This window comes from Epinephelus lanceolatus, chromosome 15 (assembly GCF_041903045.1).
Source record: "Epinephelus lanceolatus isolate andai-2023 chromosome 15, ASM4190304v1, whole genome shotgun sequence".
Lineage (NCBI taxonomy): Eukaryota > Metazoa > Chordata > Actinopteri > Perciformes > Serranidae > Epinephelus > Epinephelus lanceolatus.
Window position 1 is genome coordinate 39,455,607 of NC_135748.1, and position 19,527 is coordinate 39,475,133.

Sequence of the window (19,527 nt, forward strand, 5' to 3'; positions counted from 1 at the left end):
CCCATAGTCGTGATTAACTGAAGTCTAAATTATATTAAACTGGGCCACCAGAGATTTAAATGAAACCTCCCATTAATAAACTCTGGTGTTTTTTCCCAGAGTCACATCCTCTGAGATTTTGTTTATATTTATTTGCATCTTAGGATAAAGTTATTGACAGGGGTGTGCAAACAATCTCACAATAACAGAACCATATTTGTTTGTTAATTACATGTTGGCCTGTATTTTATTTCGTGGTAGATTCATTCTGTGTTTATCACCGTTATTTCTTTTTACACGTGTTTATATATTTATATATTTCATTTTCCAGCTGGAAGCTCAAGTGTGACACTTATCACAGTAACTGACACAAAAAACAACGACATGGTGTTATTATTATTTGAACAATTATTTATTTCCTTATTTATCATTTGAGGTAAACATTCAGTAATTCAATAAAATCACGTAACCGGAAGTGCGTGTTACATTCTGTGTGGTTTGACACTAGTTGGTGGTCTCGCTCCCTGCGGAATGTGGAGGGGGAGGAGGTGTGTGTGTGTGTGTGTGTGTGTGTGTGTGTAAAAGGGAGAAAAGGACAGAGGACTCACTGCGCATGACCGCCACCAGCTGGTGTGACATAAAATCAGCTTCACTATTTTTTTTACTGCTAATAAAAACACAATTAATATTGAAGATAATCAATTATTAGTGATTAAAAAGGTACATTAATAAGAGGGCAGACACTGCAGGGCTGGTTGGTTCAGGGGTTACAGATATTTTGTGTTCTCTGAAGGTCAGAGAGACAAAACTCTAACAACAAAACATTTGCTTTCTTCAGCTGTGCTCACCTATATTAAAACATTAAAACATCTCAAAGTCACTAACTTTATAGTTGAAAGTTACATTTCATTGTAGTGAAACTTGTGTTTCATAGAGATATTGGGAAAGTGTCCCTTCTAATGAACAGACAAAAGGAATCAGCAACATTTTGACATCAGATTTAGAAGTCTGTCTGACGTCATTTCATCACAGAGTTGGGTCTAATGTGAGCAGGGTTGGTTTGGACACTGATTTTAGAGTTTGTGTGAACCAACTGTAAAATAAACACTATTTTGAAAGATTAAAAACAACTTTTACAGCAGGGACACTCATCTTGCTTTGCACAGGGGCCACTACGTTTCTAGGAGCTGAGGGCATTGGGAGTTTAGTCCAGACCCATTTTCAGTGTGTCGAGGGTCCTCCTCTGGAACTTTGTTGAACAAGAAGTTCTACTTTGATGCTTTTTAATGCACTCTGGCACCATATCTATGTTTAAAATACAAAATACAAAAAAAATCTGTGCTTTCTAATCTAAAAATCAATCTATCTAGCCTGGTGATGGAGGTGTATTAGTTCAGGTCAGGCCTCCGGTGAGCTCCTGCTGCAGGTTGGTTGGTTGATGTCAGGTGAGAGGTGTGAACGTGGTCTCATCAAACCTGCAGTAAAACACATTCAAGCTGTCGGCCTGTTGATGGGTCTCTACAGAGAGGTCGTTGGCTGAAAACCTGTTTTTAAGATTACAAAAGGAGCTCCTCTGATCTCCTTCATCTGAGTGTTTCTGTCCTGGTTGTACAAGAGTCTGTTCCCTCTTTTCTAAGCCTCCTCCTCCTCCTCCTCCTCCTCCTCTTCCTCCTAATGAAGCTGTTGTATGTGCAGGAAGGTTTAGTCCACACACACACGCATGCTCACAAAAAGTGATGTGATGTCATCCAGGTGATCAGAGCTCAGGTACAGAAACCAGTGATGGGAAACAAAAGTAATTTTCCTCATGTTCTGTGACTCAGCACAGATCTGAGGGTCCTATTTACTTCAGAATTTCTATTTCTGCTGCTTTATTCTTCTACTCCACAACATCTCAGAGGGAAATGTACTCACTTATACACATGTATCTGACAGCTTCAGTTACTTTTCTGATTAAAATTTTATACATCAAAACACACAACAGTTTATAAAACATTACGTTGTAGATGGAACCATCCAGCTGTGTCTACAGAAGGTAAAATGAACTCAACATTCTGATGATTAAAACTCAGAAGTAAAATCCAATAAATCTAAAAGTCAATCTGCAGTGTGAGAACTTCTACTTTTGGTGCCTAAAGTATAATTAAAAACAGTTTTCATTGTGATATTAATACTTTTATTTTAGTAAAAGATCTGAGTACTTGTTCCTCCTCTGATCAGCTGGACACTCAGAGGACGTTCTCGTCAGGACTGAAACAACTTCAAAAAGTTTTTTACAGTAAAATCTGTTCAAATCAACAAAAATCCTTCGAGATATCAACTCGTTAACAGATGATAAAATATCTGTAAGTATGGAACATGCTTTAGTACGTGCTTTAATAAAAGAATAAAGACAATCTGTCCTTTAAACATGCAGCTGACAGGAAGTCTGTGAGTTAGAGTTTAAGATTAAAGACAGGAAACAGGAAGTCCCAACATGGTCAATAAAACTTTAACGTGTGTGTGTGTGTGTGTTAATGTGAAATGATCCCAGAATGTTGATACATGATTAAAGGTCTTAAAAATGACAAAAGTATCACTAAATAATTACAGGAACAAATCAATTAATACAGAAAAAATAAATGCATAAATAATTCAATAAATACAGACATTATGATCTCCGTCCTCTCGGACACAGACACACAGATATATCTTTTAAAAAACATAAATTAATTTAAGACATTTATTTTTTTGCATCCTGTTAAATTCAACATTTATTTCTGAATTAAATGTATTATTTCTATATTCATGGATTTATTCCTCTAACTTATATTTAATTATTTATTGATACTTTAGTCATTTGTAATCCTCCATAAAAACTATAAATTCCTTCAATTCTCTGACACTAACGTCCTCTTCTTCCTCCTCACTGAACTCTGCTCATTATTCACATTATAAGTGTCAAACTGAGCTGAGATCAGATGAAACAAACTCATCAGCTGTTTCACACTGAAGCAGAAACTTTACAAACCTTCGTCTCAAATCCAGAAACATGAAAGAATAAAACACAGAAAGAAATTATATTAAACACCAGCAGAGAAAGTGATGTTGTGTTTGTGCGTCTGCTCTCAGAAGGATTTTAATAAATTAAATATTAATGCTGTTTCAGTTTAAATTCAGGATTCAGACGCTCAAACGTCTCTGCAGGAGCTCGTTTCCACCAGGAGGAAAACAAACTGGAGGAAAAATCAAATATATTCCAACAGTCCTCCTGCTCTGTCTTCACAATATATTTTTTTTTACTTTAACTCAACATGAGTCACGTGAACGACGTTCATCGTATGGAAATCTTTTCTGGTTTTTGCAATAACATGCAACAAAAACACTAAATTTTGAATTATAGATATTCTTCACAGCTAAAGAAATAAACCTGTTGTTTGAGAAACGAAAATTAAACCTCTTATAGATTATATACAATCAATTCCTCTTGGGCCACAATATTGGATTTTTTGCCAATATATAACAACTCATTTGGCTGATAACCAATATCAATATATCCACTATTTTTCCACACCTAATTTAGTGATCATCAAGTCTCCTCTGTAGTGGAATTAACATCATATTATACATACATGCTCTTATCGTGACAGCCCACCAGCAGATGAAGACGTGAAATACTTTTCAGTGTCTGTAATATTCAGTCATTGTGTAAAGTAAGAAAAACCATGTTGGCCGATTCTGATCGTTCATTTTAAAGCCGCTAACGATGACGTGCCGATGTTACCGTGCATCCCTAACTCCTCTCAAACACATCGACTGTGTGAGTCACATTCTATCATGTAATTTTGTTTTAATACACTTTTGTGCTGCAACGTTTCATCTAAGTGTTTCTTTTAATCTGTCTTCGTCACATTCAGAGCTTCTTCGTCTTCATGTGTTTTTGTTTCACATGAAAAATGTTCAATTATTAATAAAAGCAACATGGAGGAAGACGATAATATTAGCGTGTTTTTTCCATGATGTTAATAAGTGGATCAATAATCAGAGCTTGTTTAACTACTTTGTCAGACTTTTGATTTTCCAGAAAACATGCTATATGGCACTATTTACAGATGCTGCAAACTACAATTAAATACACTAAAAGATGATTTTATCTGCTTCTATTCACAAAGTTAAATTTTTTCCTAAGTGCTGATTATTTTCAAATTCATCTGCTAATTATTGATTAATGGTGTAAAAGCTGGGAAAAAAAGTCCAAAGTGACGTCTCCACGTCCGACCAACAGTCAAAAACCCGACTGTGAAACCAGCAGAGAGTCTGGTTTGTTTTTTGTTGCGTTGTTGCTTAAATATTGACTTTAATTCATCCTTTCAGCTCTAAATCATCTGTTTTCCTGGTGGAAACAGGCTCCAAATGTTTCACAGAGATGTAATGATGAAGATGTTTCCCACTTAAATAAGACAAACAGCATGTTGGGAATCAGTTTACATTCATCATCATCATCATCATTAAACTCCTCTGTGTCCTCGTCTTTAAAAACTCTGTTCAGTCTCTAAACATCAGAGTTTGTGTTTTTATTCCCAACTGATGAAATGTTTGTGTTTAAATGTTTGTGTTTATATTCAGAGGAAGTTAAAGGTTAAAGGAGACAATAAATTAAAGAGACAAACATCAGAGTGAACGTTAGTGAACGTTGTGTTAACGTGAACGCGTCCCTGAGTCTCTGCTGTCGATTGGAAACACAGTGAAGGTTCACCACCTTCATCATCTCCTCCTCCTCCTCTCGTGTTAAATCTGTTTCTTCATGTCGTCTGTTTCCATGTGAAACTCCCAGAGACCGCCATGTCTGTCCACCTGTCTGTCTGTCTGCAGGTTAAATGAGTCAGACAGGAAGCAGCTGGTCTGTTCTTCATCCAGCAGCAGCAGCAGAAGGCGAGGGTGGGGGTAGAGGGGTGGTGCTGTAAGGAGGACTGTCCCGGCTGTATGAGGTCCATTATTACTGTTTGTTTGTTGCAGCAGAAGAAGCAGCAGCAGGGGTGGTGGTGGGCGGAGTCTCAGCTGACCCCGCCTCCAGGTTGGGCTCTGACGTTAAGACTCGTCATCGAGTGTCTTCAGGCGAACTTCTTCTTGGTGGCTGTGAAACGTTCCATGTACTGAGGAGAGACCAACAGAGACCAGCACAGACCATCAGAAACCAGTACAGACCATTATAAACCAGCACAGACCATTAGATACCAGTAGAGACCATTATAAACCAGTACAGGCCATGATAAATCAATACAGACCAGTATAAACCAGGATAGACCATTATAAACCAGTACAGGCCATTATATACCAGTACAGACCATTAGAAACCAGTACAGGCCATTAGAAACCAGTACAGACCAGTATAAACCAGTACAGACCATTAGAAACCAGTACAGGCCATTAGAAACCAGTACAGACCATTAGATACCAACAAAGACCAACAGGGACCATTGCTTCGTTCCATATCATTATAAAACCATTACAGACCATAATAAACCAGTACAGACAATCATAAACATTATTAAAAGACAAATATGGCCCACTATTTTATTATTAAAGACACTATAAACCAGTACAGATCATTATAAAGCATTTAAAACCAGTACAGACAATTCTAAACCAGTAAAGCCAACAGAGACCAGCAGGGAGCATTCTGAACAGTGCAGCGTGTTCTCTCCCACGGGCCCTGAATGCAGCGTGACAGGAAGTGGTCCTCACCTTGTCGTAGCCCTCCAGGTCTCTGAGGGTCTTCACCTCAAACAGGTTTCCCTCCACAGAGAACAGAGACACCTGCGAGTCCCTCAGGATGGACTGGGGGATGGACGACAGCTCCAGACAGTTCTCCTCCAGACGGAGGACCTTCAGACGGGGACACTTGGACACCTCCTCTGACAGCATCGAGATCTGGAGGAGGAGGAGGAGGAGGAGGAGGAGGAGGAGGAGGAAGCAGAGTCGATAATTAATCCATATGTTTGACAGTACGAGGCGTGCCTGATCTGTTTATCATTCCGTGGCGTGGCACTTCTGTACTCATGGTACCTGGTTCTGGTTGAGGTTGATCTCGATGGCCTGCAGCTCTGACACGGCTGCGGGGACGTTCTGGATCTGGTTGCGGGACAGGTCCAGCAGGTCCAGGTGCCTCAGGGCTCCAAGTCCTGCGGGGAACTCAGAGATCTGGTTCCCGGACAGGCTGAGGGTCCGCAGGGCTTTGAGCTGGTTCAGAGTCGGGGGTAGCTGCTGGATCCGGTTCCCATTCAGACTCAGAGTCTCCAGCTTCTTCAGCTTTCCGATTTCACTGGGAACACTGGCTGAAATACAACATGTAGGGATGTTAACGGGTCACATGACGATCCGGATCACACCAGAACCAGGTCTGATGATGACCTCAATGTGTTTAGATCTCACTCTCTGAAAAGTGTTAGATCTTTTTGTTTAACCAGAAATCAGCATCACACCAGACTCCATTAAAATAAACAGTAATTTTGTCATCATAAAACACACTTTGTTTAAAGTCGACTGAAACTAAATAAAACTCAACAAAGACTTCTTGGTTCATCTTCCGCTGTTCCAACAATCACCAGCTCTGGTTTGGTTGAATTAAACCCTTAATTCACCCAGTCAGATGTGACAACATGCTGCCTCTGTACACGCTAAAATGACTGTTTATTTGAATGGAGTCTGGTGGGTTTGGTGATGGTGATTTCAGGGCGGCTTCTGGTGAAACAAAAAGGATCTTACTCTTTAACACAAAGCTCTATCTCTGTAGGGATCCTTTCATAATGCTGTCAGACGCTTAGAATAACAATTGGAGCCTGTCAGTGACAAAAACAAACACATCTTTATTTAGATGAATTTTATCTTTATTTTAACCTTGTTTTATTTTTTATGTAGTTTATCTTTATTTTTTATCTACTTAATCTTTTGTCTTATTTTATTTATACTGTTTGATATTTATTTTATCTTTATTTAATTTTGTATTTATTTATCTTATTTTATCTTTAATTATTATATTTTGTTTTGATTTTTATCTATTTTATCTTTGGTTTTTAACCTTGATTTTTTTTTATCTACTTTTGTTTTTATTCATCTTATTTTATCTTTATCTAATTTTATATCTATTTATCTTATTTTATCTTTAATTATCATATTTTTATCTATTTTATGTTTGATTACCTTATGTTATCTTAATCTAATTTATCTTTAGTTATCTTAATTTGTCTCTACATACATTATTTTATCTTTATCTTACCTTAAGTCTTTTTTTAAATCCTTATTTTTTAACAATTTCATCTTTATTTTATATAACTATATCTTTACTTTTCTTATTTTATCTAATTTTATCTTTCTTATTTTTTTTGTCTATTTCTTTATGTAACTGTATCTTCATTTATTTTTTCATATTATTTTACCTCTATATTATTTCATTTTTATCTTATTTTATCTATTTCATCTTTATTTTTATTTAATTGTATCTTTACCTATATTGTTTATGCTCACTGTGACTTTTTCTGTTATTGCTGATCTGACCGTGTCTAATACATGTCGCTATACCTCTGACCCTGTGTTAACCTACATATGACTATTAAAGTAAAACTTAAACTAAACTGAAGGTCGTAAGTAGATACATCTAACTTTTGTATTGTGTCTTTTTCTGCTGTTTCCCACATCAAACACTCACTGAGTCTGTTGGAGTTCAGCGTCAGACTCTTGAGCTGCAGGAAGTTTCCAATGCCGGCAGGAAGAACCTCGATCTTGTTCCCTGACAGGTCGACTGTCCGCAGGTTAGCGGTGAGTCTCTGCAGCTCCTCAGGAAACTGAAACAACACAAGCAGCAGGAAACACTTCAGACTGACCTGAAGATCAACACCACACAAATACTGACAGACAAAGAGCTCAAAAACAATGAGGAGAAAGTGCAGTTCTGTAGCTTCAAATCTACTTTATTATATTTTCATTTTTTTATTGTTTCATGTGCATTGGTCACAAATTGTGAATTCATTTTTGTCTTTTTAAAAAAATGTTTTTATGGTGCACAATTGTTCTGTTTATCAGCATATCAGTCATCTGTGAAGCACTTTGAACTGCACTAATGTGTATTAAAGGTGCTGTACAATTAAAGTTTGATCGATTGAAGTTTGATATCGAGAAGAGACAGAGAACAATCTCTTAATGCACACGACTAATCAATATATGATGTATAATAGCTTCAACAATCACATCTATATGGCACTGAGTCTGTAACGTGACAGCTGACATGATTTTGTTTGGAGATATATTTACTTAGAAGTGATCAGGCTTTAATAAATGCTATGTATTGTTAATTTGATCTTTTCTGTCTTTTGTCACATGTCAGACTGTGTGTGTTTTGTTGGGTTTTTGGTGACAAACAGAATTAAAATCAGAACAAACATAGTCACATGACGTGTCGTGACTTTGGTTTCTGACTGTTTTTGGTTTAAACAGCAGATTATTTCTGAGCCTGGAGCAGCGTCATCACTGCAAATCTGTTTAATACTGAACCATAAACACAGTGACGTCATGAACAGGTGTGTGTGTCTCACCTCCTGCAGTCCCTTCGCTGTCAGCTGGAACACCCCAGTCTTCTGGGAGGTTTCCAGGTGAGACTTCAGTGCACTGTTCCCCATCTGGACCCTGCAGCCAGGTGTCGGTCTGTCTGTCAAACACAGTGGTGATGCAGCTCCACTCTCTATCTACTGCAGTAAAACTGGAGCTAAAGTGAAGCTAATCTCTGCGTTCATATCCAGACAGGATGAATGTGAGTCCCGGGATCAGCTGACAGCTTTACAGGCGCCCCTCTCCTTCTTCTTCGGTAGGTGTTAATGAGATCAGGCGGTGAAATCCCTGCAGAAGAAGAGTAATCAACAACAACAACAAGCAACAGGCTGGAGGAGCTAGCTGCATTAGCTTGACAATAATGTAATAATATCTTAATAATAATAAAACATATGGAACACTGGTGTGATGTTTAACCAGCTAACAAACAACCCGACAGCTCTCAGTAAACACACAGTAAAAACACACATTTATGTTTGTGGGTGTGAATCAGGAGCTAACGTCGTGCTAGCATGCTAACGTTAGCCTGCTAGCCGCCATGAACACAACTAAACAAACAGGAAACGAGGCCGTTTTACTTACATGAAAGCGAACACTTAAAATGGCGCCTTTTGTCCAAATGTTTCCAACACTGTTTAATAAAATATTAGTATAAAACTAAAAGTGAGCAGAAAGAAGACGCCCTGCTACACTGGGGACTGAACGGCTGCGTGAGCCAATGGGAAGAGCGGAAAGCGTTACGTCACTTCTTCTTCTTCTTTTGATTGTATTAGCGGTTTGCAAACAGCTTCCGGTGCAACACCGCCACCACAGCAGGCCTCACTGAAGTTATAAGATAGGGCAGTAAAACGTACAATATTTCCTTCTGAGATGTAGTAGAAGTATAAAGAGGCAGAAAATGGAAATATTTAAGTAAAGTAAAAGTATTTCAGAGTCGAAGTGACGTGAAAAGTACCGGAAACTCTCTAAAAAGTCCAGAGGGTGGCAGTAACGGGCACAAGCTGCCATTAAACCTCAAAGAAGAAGAAGACAAATCGCAGGGCGGGTTCAGTTGGAGCCGTTGTTGATGTTTCAGAGAGGAACATCCTGCTGTGTAAACGGTAAGAACAAACATTAAACTCTTACTAAACTGTTTGTGGTTTTGTGTACAGCTTCATATCATCTAACGGACTCAGTGTTACCGTCAAATTACACTCTGTGGCTGTCTTCATTACCCGCGCTGTATCCTCGCCAAGTCGCGTTTAAAAATCGCTCACTTTAAAGTTGTCTTGTATTTTGTTTTAACATACAGAACTTTTAGAAGAAAATTCAGTGAGATTTTGAGTCTTTAAGAACCAGACATCAGTTCGGCATATGTACTGTACAACACAGAACATCTGAGTAGAGAAAAATCAGGGTTACATATATATACACGTTTCCTGTTGTTGGAGTCGTCTTCCTCCATAACATAAGCTACGTGTGGAGCTTATTTGCTTTAGCTTCTTTACTGTATTTCTTTTTTAAAACTATGTTTTTGTTGGGTTATCAATTCTAAAAGATATTACATAAAGTAGAATAGTCAGTCTTGGCAGCAAATTTGGTAAATCACCAAATGAAAAGGCAAAAAAGCATGAAAACAGAGGTGAGTAAACAGATGTTAAAGTGGTAAACAGTAATCATGAAGTACACATGGGCTACTGCACTTGCCCTGCCCCCACTCCAGTCTTTGGTTTTATTAAACATTATAAACACTATGTTTCAAAAACTCCATGAAGCTCCCCAAATATTTTTCAAACACTGTCAGCTTTCCTTCAGTAGTATATGTCAGTTTTTCCACAGCAACACGTTGATAAATTCTTTCTACACTGATTCATACTTGGTTTGTTCACATCTTTCCATCTTATAGCTATTACTCTTTTAGCTTGTGAGAAACACAAGTCTATTAGTGCATGGTCAGTCTTCTTGTAAATCTTTTGGACAAACACTTGCGATGCACGGCTTTGGCTGACCAGGGATTTCATTTTGTTACCTGGTGAATCATGTCAAGAACCTCCTTTCAAAAACTTGATCACATTACATTCCCACAAGCAGTGAAAGAGTGTTCCTGTAGCATTAAAGCATGTGTCTGGCATATTGGAATTCAATTTGTGTAGTTCTGATGGTGATGGATATGTTCTTCTTTACTTTATTTCTGTCTCTGTGTGTTTCAGATGGATCAGTGGGATTTGTGTCCGTTCTCAGTGACTCCAGCTGCCAGCCTGCTGTCCAGATGTGTCTCTAGAGGAATTTTGTCTCAGGTCAGAGCAGGTTATATTCTTTCATGTAGTTAGAGATGCACGATAATATCAGCACGTCATTGGTATCGGCTGATATCAGCTTTAAAATAAATAAAGAATTGTCCAAAGTGCTTTTTCTTATTCATCACAATGAATGAATATTACATACATTGAGCCATATTGTATTTCATGTCTCTATCTGCTGGTGGACCGTCACTGTAAGAGTATATGTGTATAATATGTTAATTCCACTACAGAAGAGACTAAAATTAGGTGGAGAAAAAAGTGGATATAACGATAGATGAATAAACGTCACAGTCATGTTCCAACAGAACCAACTCTTTCCTGATTAAGTCTGTAAATAATGAAGATCCTCATGTTCTTCTGTCTCTACCTGTCCCCAGGAGGAAATAGACTCCGCCTCCTCCAGGCTGAGCCCCGCCTTCTCCTCTCACCTGCACGAGGCTGAGCAACGAATCAAAATGCAGAGAGAGCTGGATCAGGTACACTTCAGTCTGATGTCACTTCCTTTGTGTCCGAGCACCTGGAAATATTTAACATCATCAATGAACTGGACCTAAGTTAAAAGAGTTCAAAAACCTGCAGATTATTTTAATGTTTTTTATTATGAGTGTCCTGTTCATCTTAATCCTTTCCATGTGTGCAGTCAGATCTGTGTTTTCTAATCAAAGATAAACATTGTTAACGTGTTGAGTTATTGTTTGTTGCTGCAGCTGCAGCTGGAGGTGGAGCTGCTGCAGATGGAGAAGCAGAGTGCCGACGTCACGCACAGTTTCTACCTCAGTAAGTGTTTTTGTTTCACACGAGAACTAAACAAACGTCTGCTGATTTTTCTTTTTTACATGCATGAGATTTGTTGAGAATCAGAAGAATCCACAAACTTACCTGGACTTAAAACAAACTTCTCAACGTTTCATCAGTATTTTAAACATACACTGATTTGTGTGTTTCCTCCTCACCCACTGCTGAAGTTATAAAACTCATCACCAGGTGAACTTTTAAGATTTAACAGTGAAACAGGAGGAAATGTGGAGACTTGTTGGAACAATAACAAACCCAACAAACAGTCATACAAAAGCTGTGTCTAAAAATCTGATTGACCTCACACAGTTTGGTGTCTCCTGCAGCTCAGAGGTTCCAGATGTTACAGATGTTCTGCAGTCACCTACAGGAGCTCCTGAAGGATCAGAACAGTCTGAGGCAGAGACTGATGAAACCACTGGGTCGCACCAACCTGCCTGTTCAGGCTCACCTGCACAGGTAATGTCTGTCTGACACATAAGCTGCGTTGCATTTAACTCGGTAGCTGAAGCTGGAAATGATGCCACACCCAAGTTGATCGCGTTCCAGTACAAGCAGGAAAACCGAGACGTTGTTGGCAACACCAGTTGATATCCTGAGACCTGAAATCACCACCTCCAGCTCATATTATGAAACTGGAACAATACAGACAGAGACCAGTGTGTCCCATTTGTCCCCAGTATGTCCCCAGTTGGAGCTGTGATGGCGTGCTGTGTTTCAGGTTCGTGGTGGACGTGGTGAAGATGCTGCTGGACTTCATCGAGACTCTGGAGGAGAACCTGAACTCAGTCCGCTGCAGTCCCGCCGCCAGAGACCACCTGACTCAGCTGGTCAGTCACATGACCTCACTGTGTCCACTCACAACACATGATCATGTTTGTATACAGTAACTACACATATTTAACCCCTCTTCTTCTTCTTCTTTTCTCTGTATATCAGAACACCTCTCTCACACAGTTACTGGCTCACGTGGCGGATGTGGAGAGTTTGTCCAGTCAGGTCCTCCAGAGGAAGGAAGTCCACAGCAGCAAGCAGAGTGACACCTCTGCATGATGACCCCTCCACACCTCCTCCACACCTCCTCCTGCTCCTGCTGGACGGACAGGAATCAGTCTCTTTGGACAAACACAGAATCTCTACATGGACACTGTGTATTAGTTATTATCATTATTATTATTGTGTCAGATATTACAGACATGATAGACTTGATTATTGTTTTTGTAATAAAATCTGATTTTGGTAGAAACTTTGCCGCCGTGACTTCCTGTTTCTGCTGTGTCTTCAGCCGTGTTATAAAACACCAAGTAAGTTAAATAACAACATATTTCTAGATGTCTCTTTAAAACACTTTTTTTTTCTTTTTTAGGCGACTGATTTCTCACCTTCTTTGATTTAAATCTCTTCACGTGACGAGCCGCTGAAAAGATTACAGGCTGCCAGTGGGAGATGGATTTATCTGAGGATCTCTCTCTCTTTATAGATTTTAAATAAAGTGGTGAATTTAAAACGAAGTGAAGCCTTCTGTGTTAAACCTGTGTAAAATAAATTTTCTATCTTTAGAAGTCTTATTCCAGACGTCAGATTTGGACACTGATGGTGTGATAATCATCTCAAATATCAGGTCCAAAGATAATCCAAACCTGGCTGCTTCACATCACTTGTTAAAGATTTTGTTTTGGCAGAATTTTTAATCAAAAGACTGGTTTGTAATGTTAATTTCTAACTTTAAATTCTTCCGTCTCCATTTCAGTATCAAAGTGCACAGTGCTGTTATTGACCTGCACTCGAATGATCATCGAATCGTTCTGAAGCAAGAACACAGTCTGAGACTGAACCCACGGCTTGGCACAGGAGGCCTGTTTTTACTAAACGACTCAGAGTTATTAAAAAGACATTATTAACCGTCAACAAGGTGAAACATAAAAACAGCTGTTTTACATTAATGCACTGAATCATCTCCTGCCTGCAAGTGTGGTTTGATTCCTGAACATCATGTTTCTGTACAGAGCTCTCTCCCCTCAGCTGCTCTCTGACTAGATTCAGCTTCTCTGATCACCACTGATGGAAAACAACAGCAGCAATACAGTCACCTGTCAGAGTACTGCAGGTCTGTCACAACCAGGACACTGGTGCACACGTAAATATGCTCAAGACGAGAGACTGGAAGGCTGGACACTCACTTCACTGTCTGAAGACACCTGAAGTATTTACAATCCTGAAACTTACGCACACACAAAGCAGCTTTGAATTCACAGATCGAGAGGTCGAACTAAAGAGACACAGCTGTTTCCTCTACAAGACACTTTCAGTGTAAATTAAATTAAAACATATTTCACTCTGAACAACAGCAGAAAACACAACCTGTGTGTGCAAATGAAACAAAAGGTCCAGACACAGCAACAGGACATAAAGAGTCAGAAAGTGTTGTGTGGAGCTAACTGTTCTGATGCTGCCTCCTCTTCTCCTCCAACCACTCCCCTGCAGAGCGACCCTGGGCCTTGGAGCAGAAGTGTTCTCCTCCGTACTGGCTGTGACCGAACTCTTTGGTCTTTGGCCGTCCACACTGCTTACATGTGTAAGTCTCCATCATCCTCCTCTGCTGTATGAGGGTAACACCTCGCTCCTGGGCCAGACGCTGCTCCTTCTCCCTCAGCCTCCTCCGATAGGCTGTGCTGCGGGACCGTGGAGGAGGGTGGAGGAAGCTGCTGGGGTGGATGAGGCTGAAGGAGTGGAGGAGGGTGCAGAAGTGGAGGGAGCTGCTTGGGTGGAGGAAGCTGCAGGGGTGAAAGAAGGTGCAGAGTTGCTGGAGGCTGCAGGGATGGAGGAAGCAGAGGTGGGGGAGGCTGCTGGGGTGGAGGAAAGTGCTGGGGTGGAGGAAGCTGCTGGGGTGAAGGAAGTTACAGGGGTGAAAGAAGGTGTAGGAGTGGAAGGAGCTGCTGAGACAGGGGAAGATGCTTGGGTGGAGGAGGCTGCAGAGTTGTTGGAAGCTGCAGGAATGGATAAAGCAGAGGTGGAGGATGCTGCGGTGCCAGTTTCTTGCATGTTGTGGATAAATGGAGACAGGAAGTTCCTCTCCTGGTTGTTGACCCATCTTTGGTGCCTGCAGAGTAAAAACAGAGCTGACGGTTTTCTACACATGATTTTAATTGACGTTTTTATGCTAAAGTGAACATTACTGGTGTTTACTGTGCTGCAGTATTTTACATATCAATCATATCATACAGGAACACTGCTCGTCTACTCTGTCACTCTGAACCTGGATGTGCAGCTCCAGATAACAAAGATAAGACTGTGAATAAAGACGAGGCTCTCACCACTCAGACACGGTTTTCTTGCTCACAGAAAAAAGCTGGAGAGTTGTTCTGGACATGACTCGCGGGTGGGACAATACAGTGTCCCTGATCATTCTATAGTCCCTCAGAACTAGAGTCAAGCGGGGGATTAAACGACCCCTCTCCCTGATGCTGCTGCTCTGGTGGAGGACGCACAGCCGGACAAAGATGGCCTCCACAAGTCTGGTGGCGTCAGGCCATGTTCCTCGATCTCTGGGTGTTATGATGCGGCTGAAACCAAAAAGTGGTGACAGGGTTTAGTAGCATTTAATACAATCTGTTCATGTTTATTTTCAGAGACAATCATAGATCTGTTGGCTGTGTGATGGATCCAGGTATTTACTAACATGCACCCGGCTATCAGAACAGAATGCATTGACACCTACCATTTGTAAAAGTCTTCCACGACTTTGTAGCGTGGAGGGTACTTCACACGGGCCTTATCGACCTCGTCGAGATTCTCCCAAAGCTTCACAATTTCCTCCACTCCGCTGTCGTAGATGTACCCTCTTTTGCAGCGCTCCACTAGACACTCAGCAAGTCGCACCACTTGTTGGTAGCCAGGAGCTCTGTGAGAGTCGATGTTCACCTGTGACCAACACGTCCCACATCCGCTTTAACTTCATGATCAAACGATACACACCTGATCAATGACAACGCTTACATGCATAAAATATTACGGTTTTTGCCCTCTTTCTGAAAAAGACAATATATCTACTGAGCTGTTTACACGGATAATGAAAATGAATGTTCTACTAATGTTCCTGTTTACATGCAGCCCTGCGACTGATTAAAGTGCCTATCATGTCGTTTATCGTGTCAAAATCACAGACTGTATAAAAACTAGACGCAGCTTCCATGATGTCACCCATTGGTTCGTGGAATGCTATCACCATTTTGTTTTTTTGAAGCCAGAAGTGAACATATGTAGATGAGAGGTTGGAGCTGTGGAGGAGCAGATCTGACTCACACGGTGTAGTGACGCCTCACAGACAGCCTGTCAGTCAGAGCAGCCCCGCCCTTAAATATGTGTAACTTTGGGCCATAATAGAATGTGAACAGATTAGTCATATAGAATTTCACGCCCATGCAGTTGTAATAAATGTTGAAATTAACTATTGAGACCAAAACTCTTCCGTACCAGGCTGTGAACATGTTTATTTCTGCTGTAAAGTTGGACATTTCTACGTGGGTGTCTGTGAGGGTTTACTCTGTTTTGGAACCAGCCTCAAGTGGCCATTAGAGGAACTGCAGTTTTTGGCACTTCTGCATTGGCTTCATTTTTCAGCCTCGGAGAATGTCGCTTGGTCAAAATATGGCAGTTAGGAACTACAGGAGCTGCTTGTAACATTTTTCTTCTTAGTATCATAATAGGATTTCTTTTAAGTTTCACAAAGGCGGTGGATTTGTTGGAGCGCATGAACACAGCCTCCCTCTTTTATTCCTTCAACCACAGTCTGAGATCCATGCCCTGAATGCGCTGTATACTGTTCTGATAATGCTCCTAAAACCTGAATAATACCGCCATATCCCACGTCTTAATCACAAAATGCTAAATTCAGAAAAAGGCCTAATTCAGAATATCTTAATGAAATATAATGTTTATGACTAGTGTCAAAATCATAGTATTTTCTGATGTTAGAAAACTCAAATACAAACTGTGACAGCAGGCGGTTGAGGAGGAGGAGGAGGAGGAGGAGGAGGAGGAGGAGGAGGAGGAGGAGGAGGAGGAGAAGGAGGAGGAGGAGCGGATCCTGTCAACAGACAGAGACACAAAATAAACATCAGTAATTTATTTTAAATTCATAGTTATTGTCATAATTAGTCACAAGCTGCACACTACACAGCCTCTACTGGTACTGATAATTAAAAACACTTCAGCTGTTACTCAGTGTGGATAACATTTAACAGGCTGACTGAAAGAGACGATGATTCACACCTTCAGAGAAGATGATGATGATGATGATGATGGAGGAGGACCAGGCCCTGCTGTGGCCTGGAGTCTCCACTCAGGTAGAAAACTTGATTGTGGTGTATGATCCATTTCTAGAAAACAACTGAGAGCACGTCAGAAGCTGATAGTAAAGAACGACTATTATTTCTTGTTCCTGACTTTATTTTGTCCTGCGCTTTAAGATAAGTGTTATCATGGGTGGTTTATTATGGGTATTTTCATACTTTACCTTCCTCTCAGTGTTTAATATAATATAATTATATATATATATATATATATATATATATATATATATATATATATATATATATATATATATATATATATATGTATGTATGTATATAATTATAACTGTTTTTGGTTTTTTTCCCTTGTTAAAGGGGTTTTATGACCAGAGTTTTTCCTCATCTGCTGTGAGGGATGGTGTATACTGTAAAGCCCTCTAAGGCTAATTGTGATTTGTAATATTGGACTTTATAGATCAAACTGATAATTGAAATTGAATTGAAATTACTATTTGTACAGACCTTTGAGGCATGCTTTGTGTTTGGGCTACAGTGGACTTTGAATTGACTTATCTGTACAGCACATAGGGTATGAAATGTGCTATATAAATAAATTTGACTTGACTTATGTCTTTGAACAAGTACTATATGGGGTATTTTTATACATACATATACATATATTTTCTATATGTAGGTATTTTTACATACCCTCCTCTCAATGCTCAATATTGTCTTTGATATAGTTTTTTGATATATTACTGAGGGTGATTCCTTTGGAAGTTTACCTACCTCTGAATATTTAATTTTAACTCGACTGTTGGATCATGCTTTTTGAGTATTCTCACTTTTTAGGCCCTAGAAGCTTGTTGTCCAATCACATATGTATTTATACGTAAATACTATTTTTTTTTTGGGGGGGGGGGGGGGGGGGGGGGGGGTCAGATTTTCACTTCATATCATGACATTTTTCTTATTTTCTGTCATTCTGTGTTGTGTCTCTTAAAAAAATCATTAATAGATGATTATTAATAAGATTACATTTTGTAGTGCTTCAGTCAAAATAGGGCTAATAAAGTAACCTTAACATTACACTCTCAGTAAAATCACAGTAATGTTATAAAATCTTAAGAAACTGTAAGGTACAACAACAACTATTCCAAAAAATGTTTTTATTTTTACCAACTACGTCTTTAAAATATCACTGGAGTAACTGCAAGTTAAAATATCTCGCTAAAACTATCAAATCGCCATTTTGTGAAAACTCTGATGACAGCTGCATCTCAATTACGGTGACCGGAAGGTCGCCATCTTGGCGCCGTCTCCGACCTCAGTGCTCCGTGATTTGTTCATGAGCTCCCGTGGAAAAAGTTGAAACGATACGTTTTCCGTGTTCCCCAACAGGTAAGGTTGTTACAGAAGGTTTTTCGTGATGTTTAATAAGTTTAATTTCTTTCTGGAGTCATAAAATGTGGTCAGTCGCTGCCGCGGACCGTTAAAGTTAAAAAGACTGAGGAGCGGAGCAGTCTCAAAATGTCGGCCAGAAGTTACAACAGCGGACCATCGCACAGTAAGAAATACTGAGACAAAAGCTAAAGCTAGCGAAATAATTTCACTGTGTGATTTCTTCTTAAATATTAAATTAATCTGGTAATTAACTGAGTTAGTTCAGATCTTACCTGTTTAATTCTGCGGCTGAACAAACGTCTATTGGTGAAATAAGCCAATCAGAGAGGCAGGAGCGAGGTAACGGACTGTTCTTAGTCCCGCCCCTTAGTTACCGTTGCTAACGCTGTCAATGTCAGTCTAATGTTAGTACAGCACAGTTCAGTGACACTGGTGGAAGATTTACACAGGAAGAAATTCACTGATCGTTTTTAAACAGAAAAAAATGAATGAATAAATAAATAAAAGCTTATATAATATTTTTCTTAGCTGTAGATTACTGGCTTTACGGTCAATAAACATAGCAGAGGTAAGATTGTGGGAGTCTTGCTCGTTTCCTGTTATACTGACACCAATACTTAAATAATAATTTCACTCTGCCTTTTAATAAATGACTCTTTCCTTCTTTTTATATGTTTAAAATTCTGCCTTATGTTTTTCTAACCTAATCATGTTGCAGGCAGTGGATTTATGTGTTTAGATAAACTACAACCTCTAAGAGACTGTGGTCTTTATATTTACCCTTGTTAACCTTTTTGTTTTTGTCATCTGCTGTATTTCTGTTTAGTATTGAGGCCAACAAAACAATCAGAATCTGTTTTAGTGCCATGTAGGTTTTCAAATAGGGAAGAGCAGGGCACAACCTAACACATTTCAGTTTTGTCTAAATGCTATTAAAACTGTTTGAGATTATTTTTTTGTTTTGTGTTATTCTAACAACATGCGAATCTCTGCCACAAATGAACAGATTTTTTTTTTTAGAACTTACCTTTCTTCTATCATTGCACAGAGAAGTGGCAAAAGTGAAATGTCACAATATACAGGGTTATGGGGTTAATTGTAACAGGCAGAGGGTTGGCTGTATCACTTGCTGGGAGTTGATTACATCAATCAAAACAGTGCTATGTTTTAGGCAAGAAGACAGATATTAAGATGAT

General features: G+C 39.4%; 2 protein-coding genes across 2 annotated transcripts; one reads left to right on the top strand and one right to left on the bottom strand.

Annotated features, from left to right (window-relative positions):
• Positions 1–2,141: 2,141 nt before the first annotated feature.
• Positions 2,142–9,300, bottom strand: lrrc57 (leucine rich repeat containing 57). Its single transcript, XM_033643242.2, has 6 exons — positions 9,142–9,300; positions 8,547–8,847; positions 7,664–7,799; positions 6,025–6,293; positions 5,704–5,889; positions 2,142–5,111 (listed from the first exon to the last, which is right to left on the bottom strand). Exons 2-6 carry the CDS (start codon positions 8,628–8,630, stop codon positions 5,070–5,072), a joined length of 717 nt encoding a protein of 238 aa, XP_033499133.1. The 5' UTR covers positions 8,631–8,847; positions 9,142–9,300; the 3' UTR covers positions 2,142–5,069.
• Positions 9,301–9,444: 144 nt separating this feature from the next.
• Positions 9,445–12,882, top strand: haus2 (HAUS augmin like complex subunit 2). The gene is made up of 7 exons (XM_033643243.2): positions 9,445–9,659; positions 10,749–10,835; positions 11,219–11,317; positions 11,549–11,618; positions 11,963–12,095; positions 12,358–12,466; positions 12,576–12,882. Exons 2-7 carry the CDS (start codon positions 10,749–10,751, stop codon positions 12,687–12,689), a joined length of 612 nt encoding a protein of 203 aa, XP_033499134.1. The 5' UTR covers positions 9,445–9,659; the 3' UTR covers positions 12,690–12,882.
• The last annotated feature ends 6,645 nt before the right edge of the window (positions 12,883–19,527 follow it).

Coding starts and splice junctions, on each gene's coding strand:
- lrrc57 (XM_033643242.2), bottom strand. CDS start 8,630: ATGGGGAACAGTGCACTGAAGTCTCACCTGGAAACCTCCCAGAAGACT. Junction 7,800..8,546: donor CAGCGAAGGGACTGCAGGAG/GTGAGACACACA, acceptor GTGTTGTTTCAG/TTTCCTGAGGAGCTGCAGAG. Junction 5,890..6,024: donor TCAACCTCAACCAGAACCAG/GTACCATGAGTA, acceptor CTCCTCCTCCAG/ATCTCGATGCTGTCAGAGGA.
- haus2 (XM_033643243.2), top strand. CDS start 10,749: ATGGATCAGTGGGATTTGTGTCCGTTCTCAGTGACTCCAGCTGCCAGC. Junction 11,619..11,962: donor CACGCACAGTTTCTACCTCA/GTAAGTGTTTTT, acceptor TGTCTCCTGCAG/CTCAGAGGTTCCAGATGTTA. Junction 12,467..12,575: donor GAGACCACCTGACTCAGCTG/GTCAGTCACATG, acceptor TCTGTATATCAG/AACACCTCTCTCACACAGTT.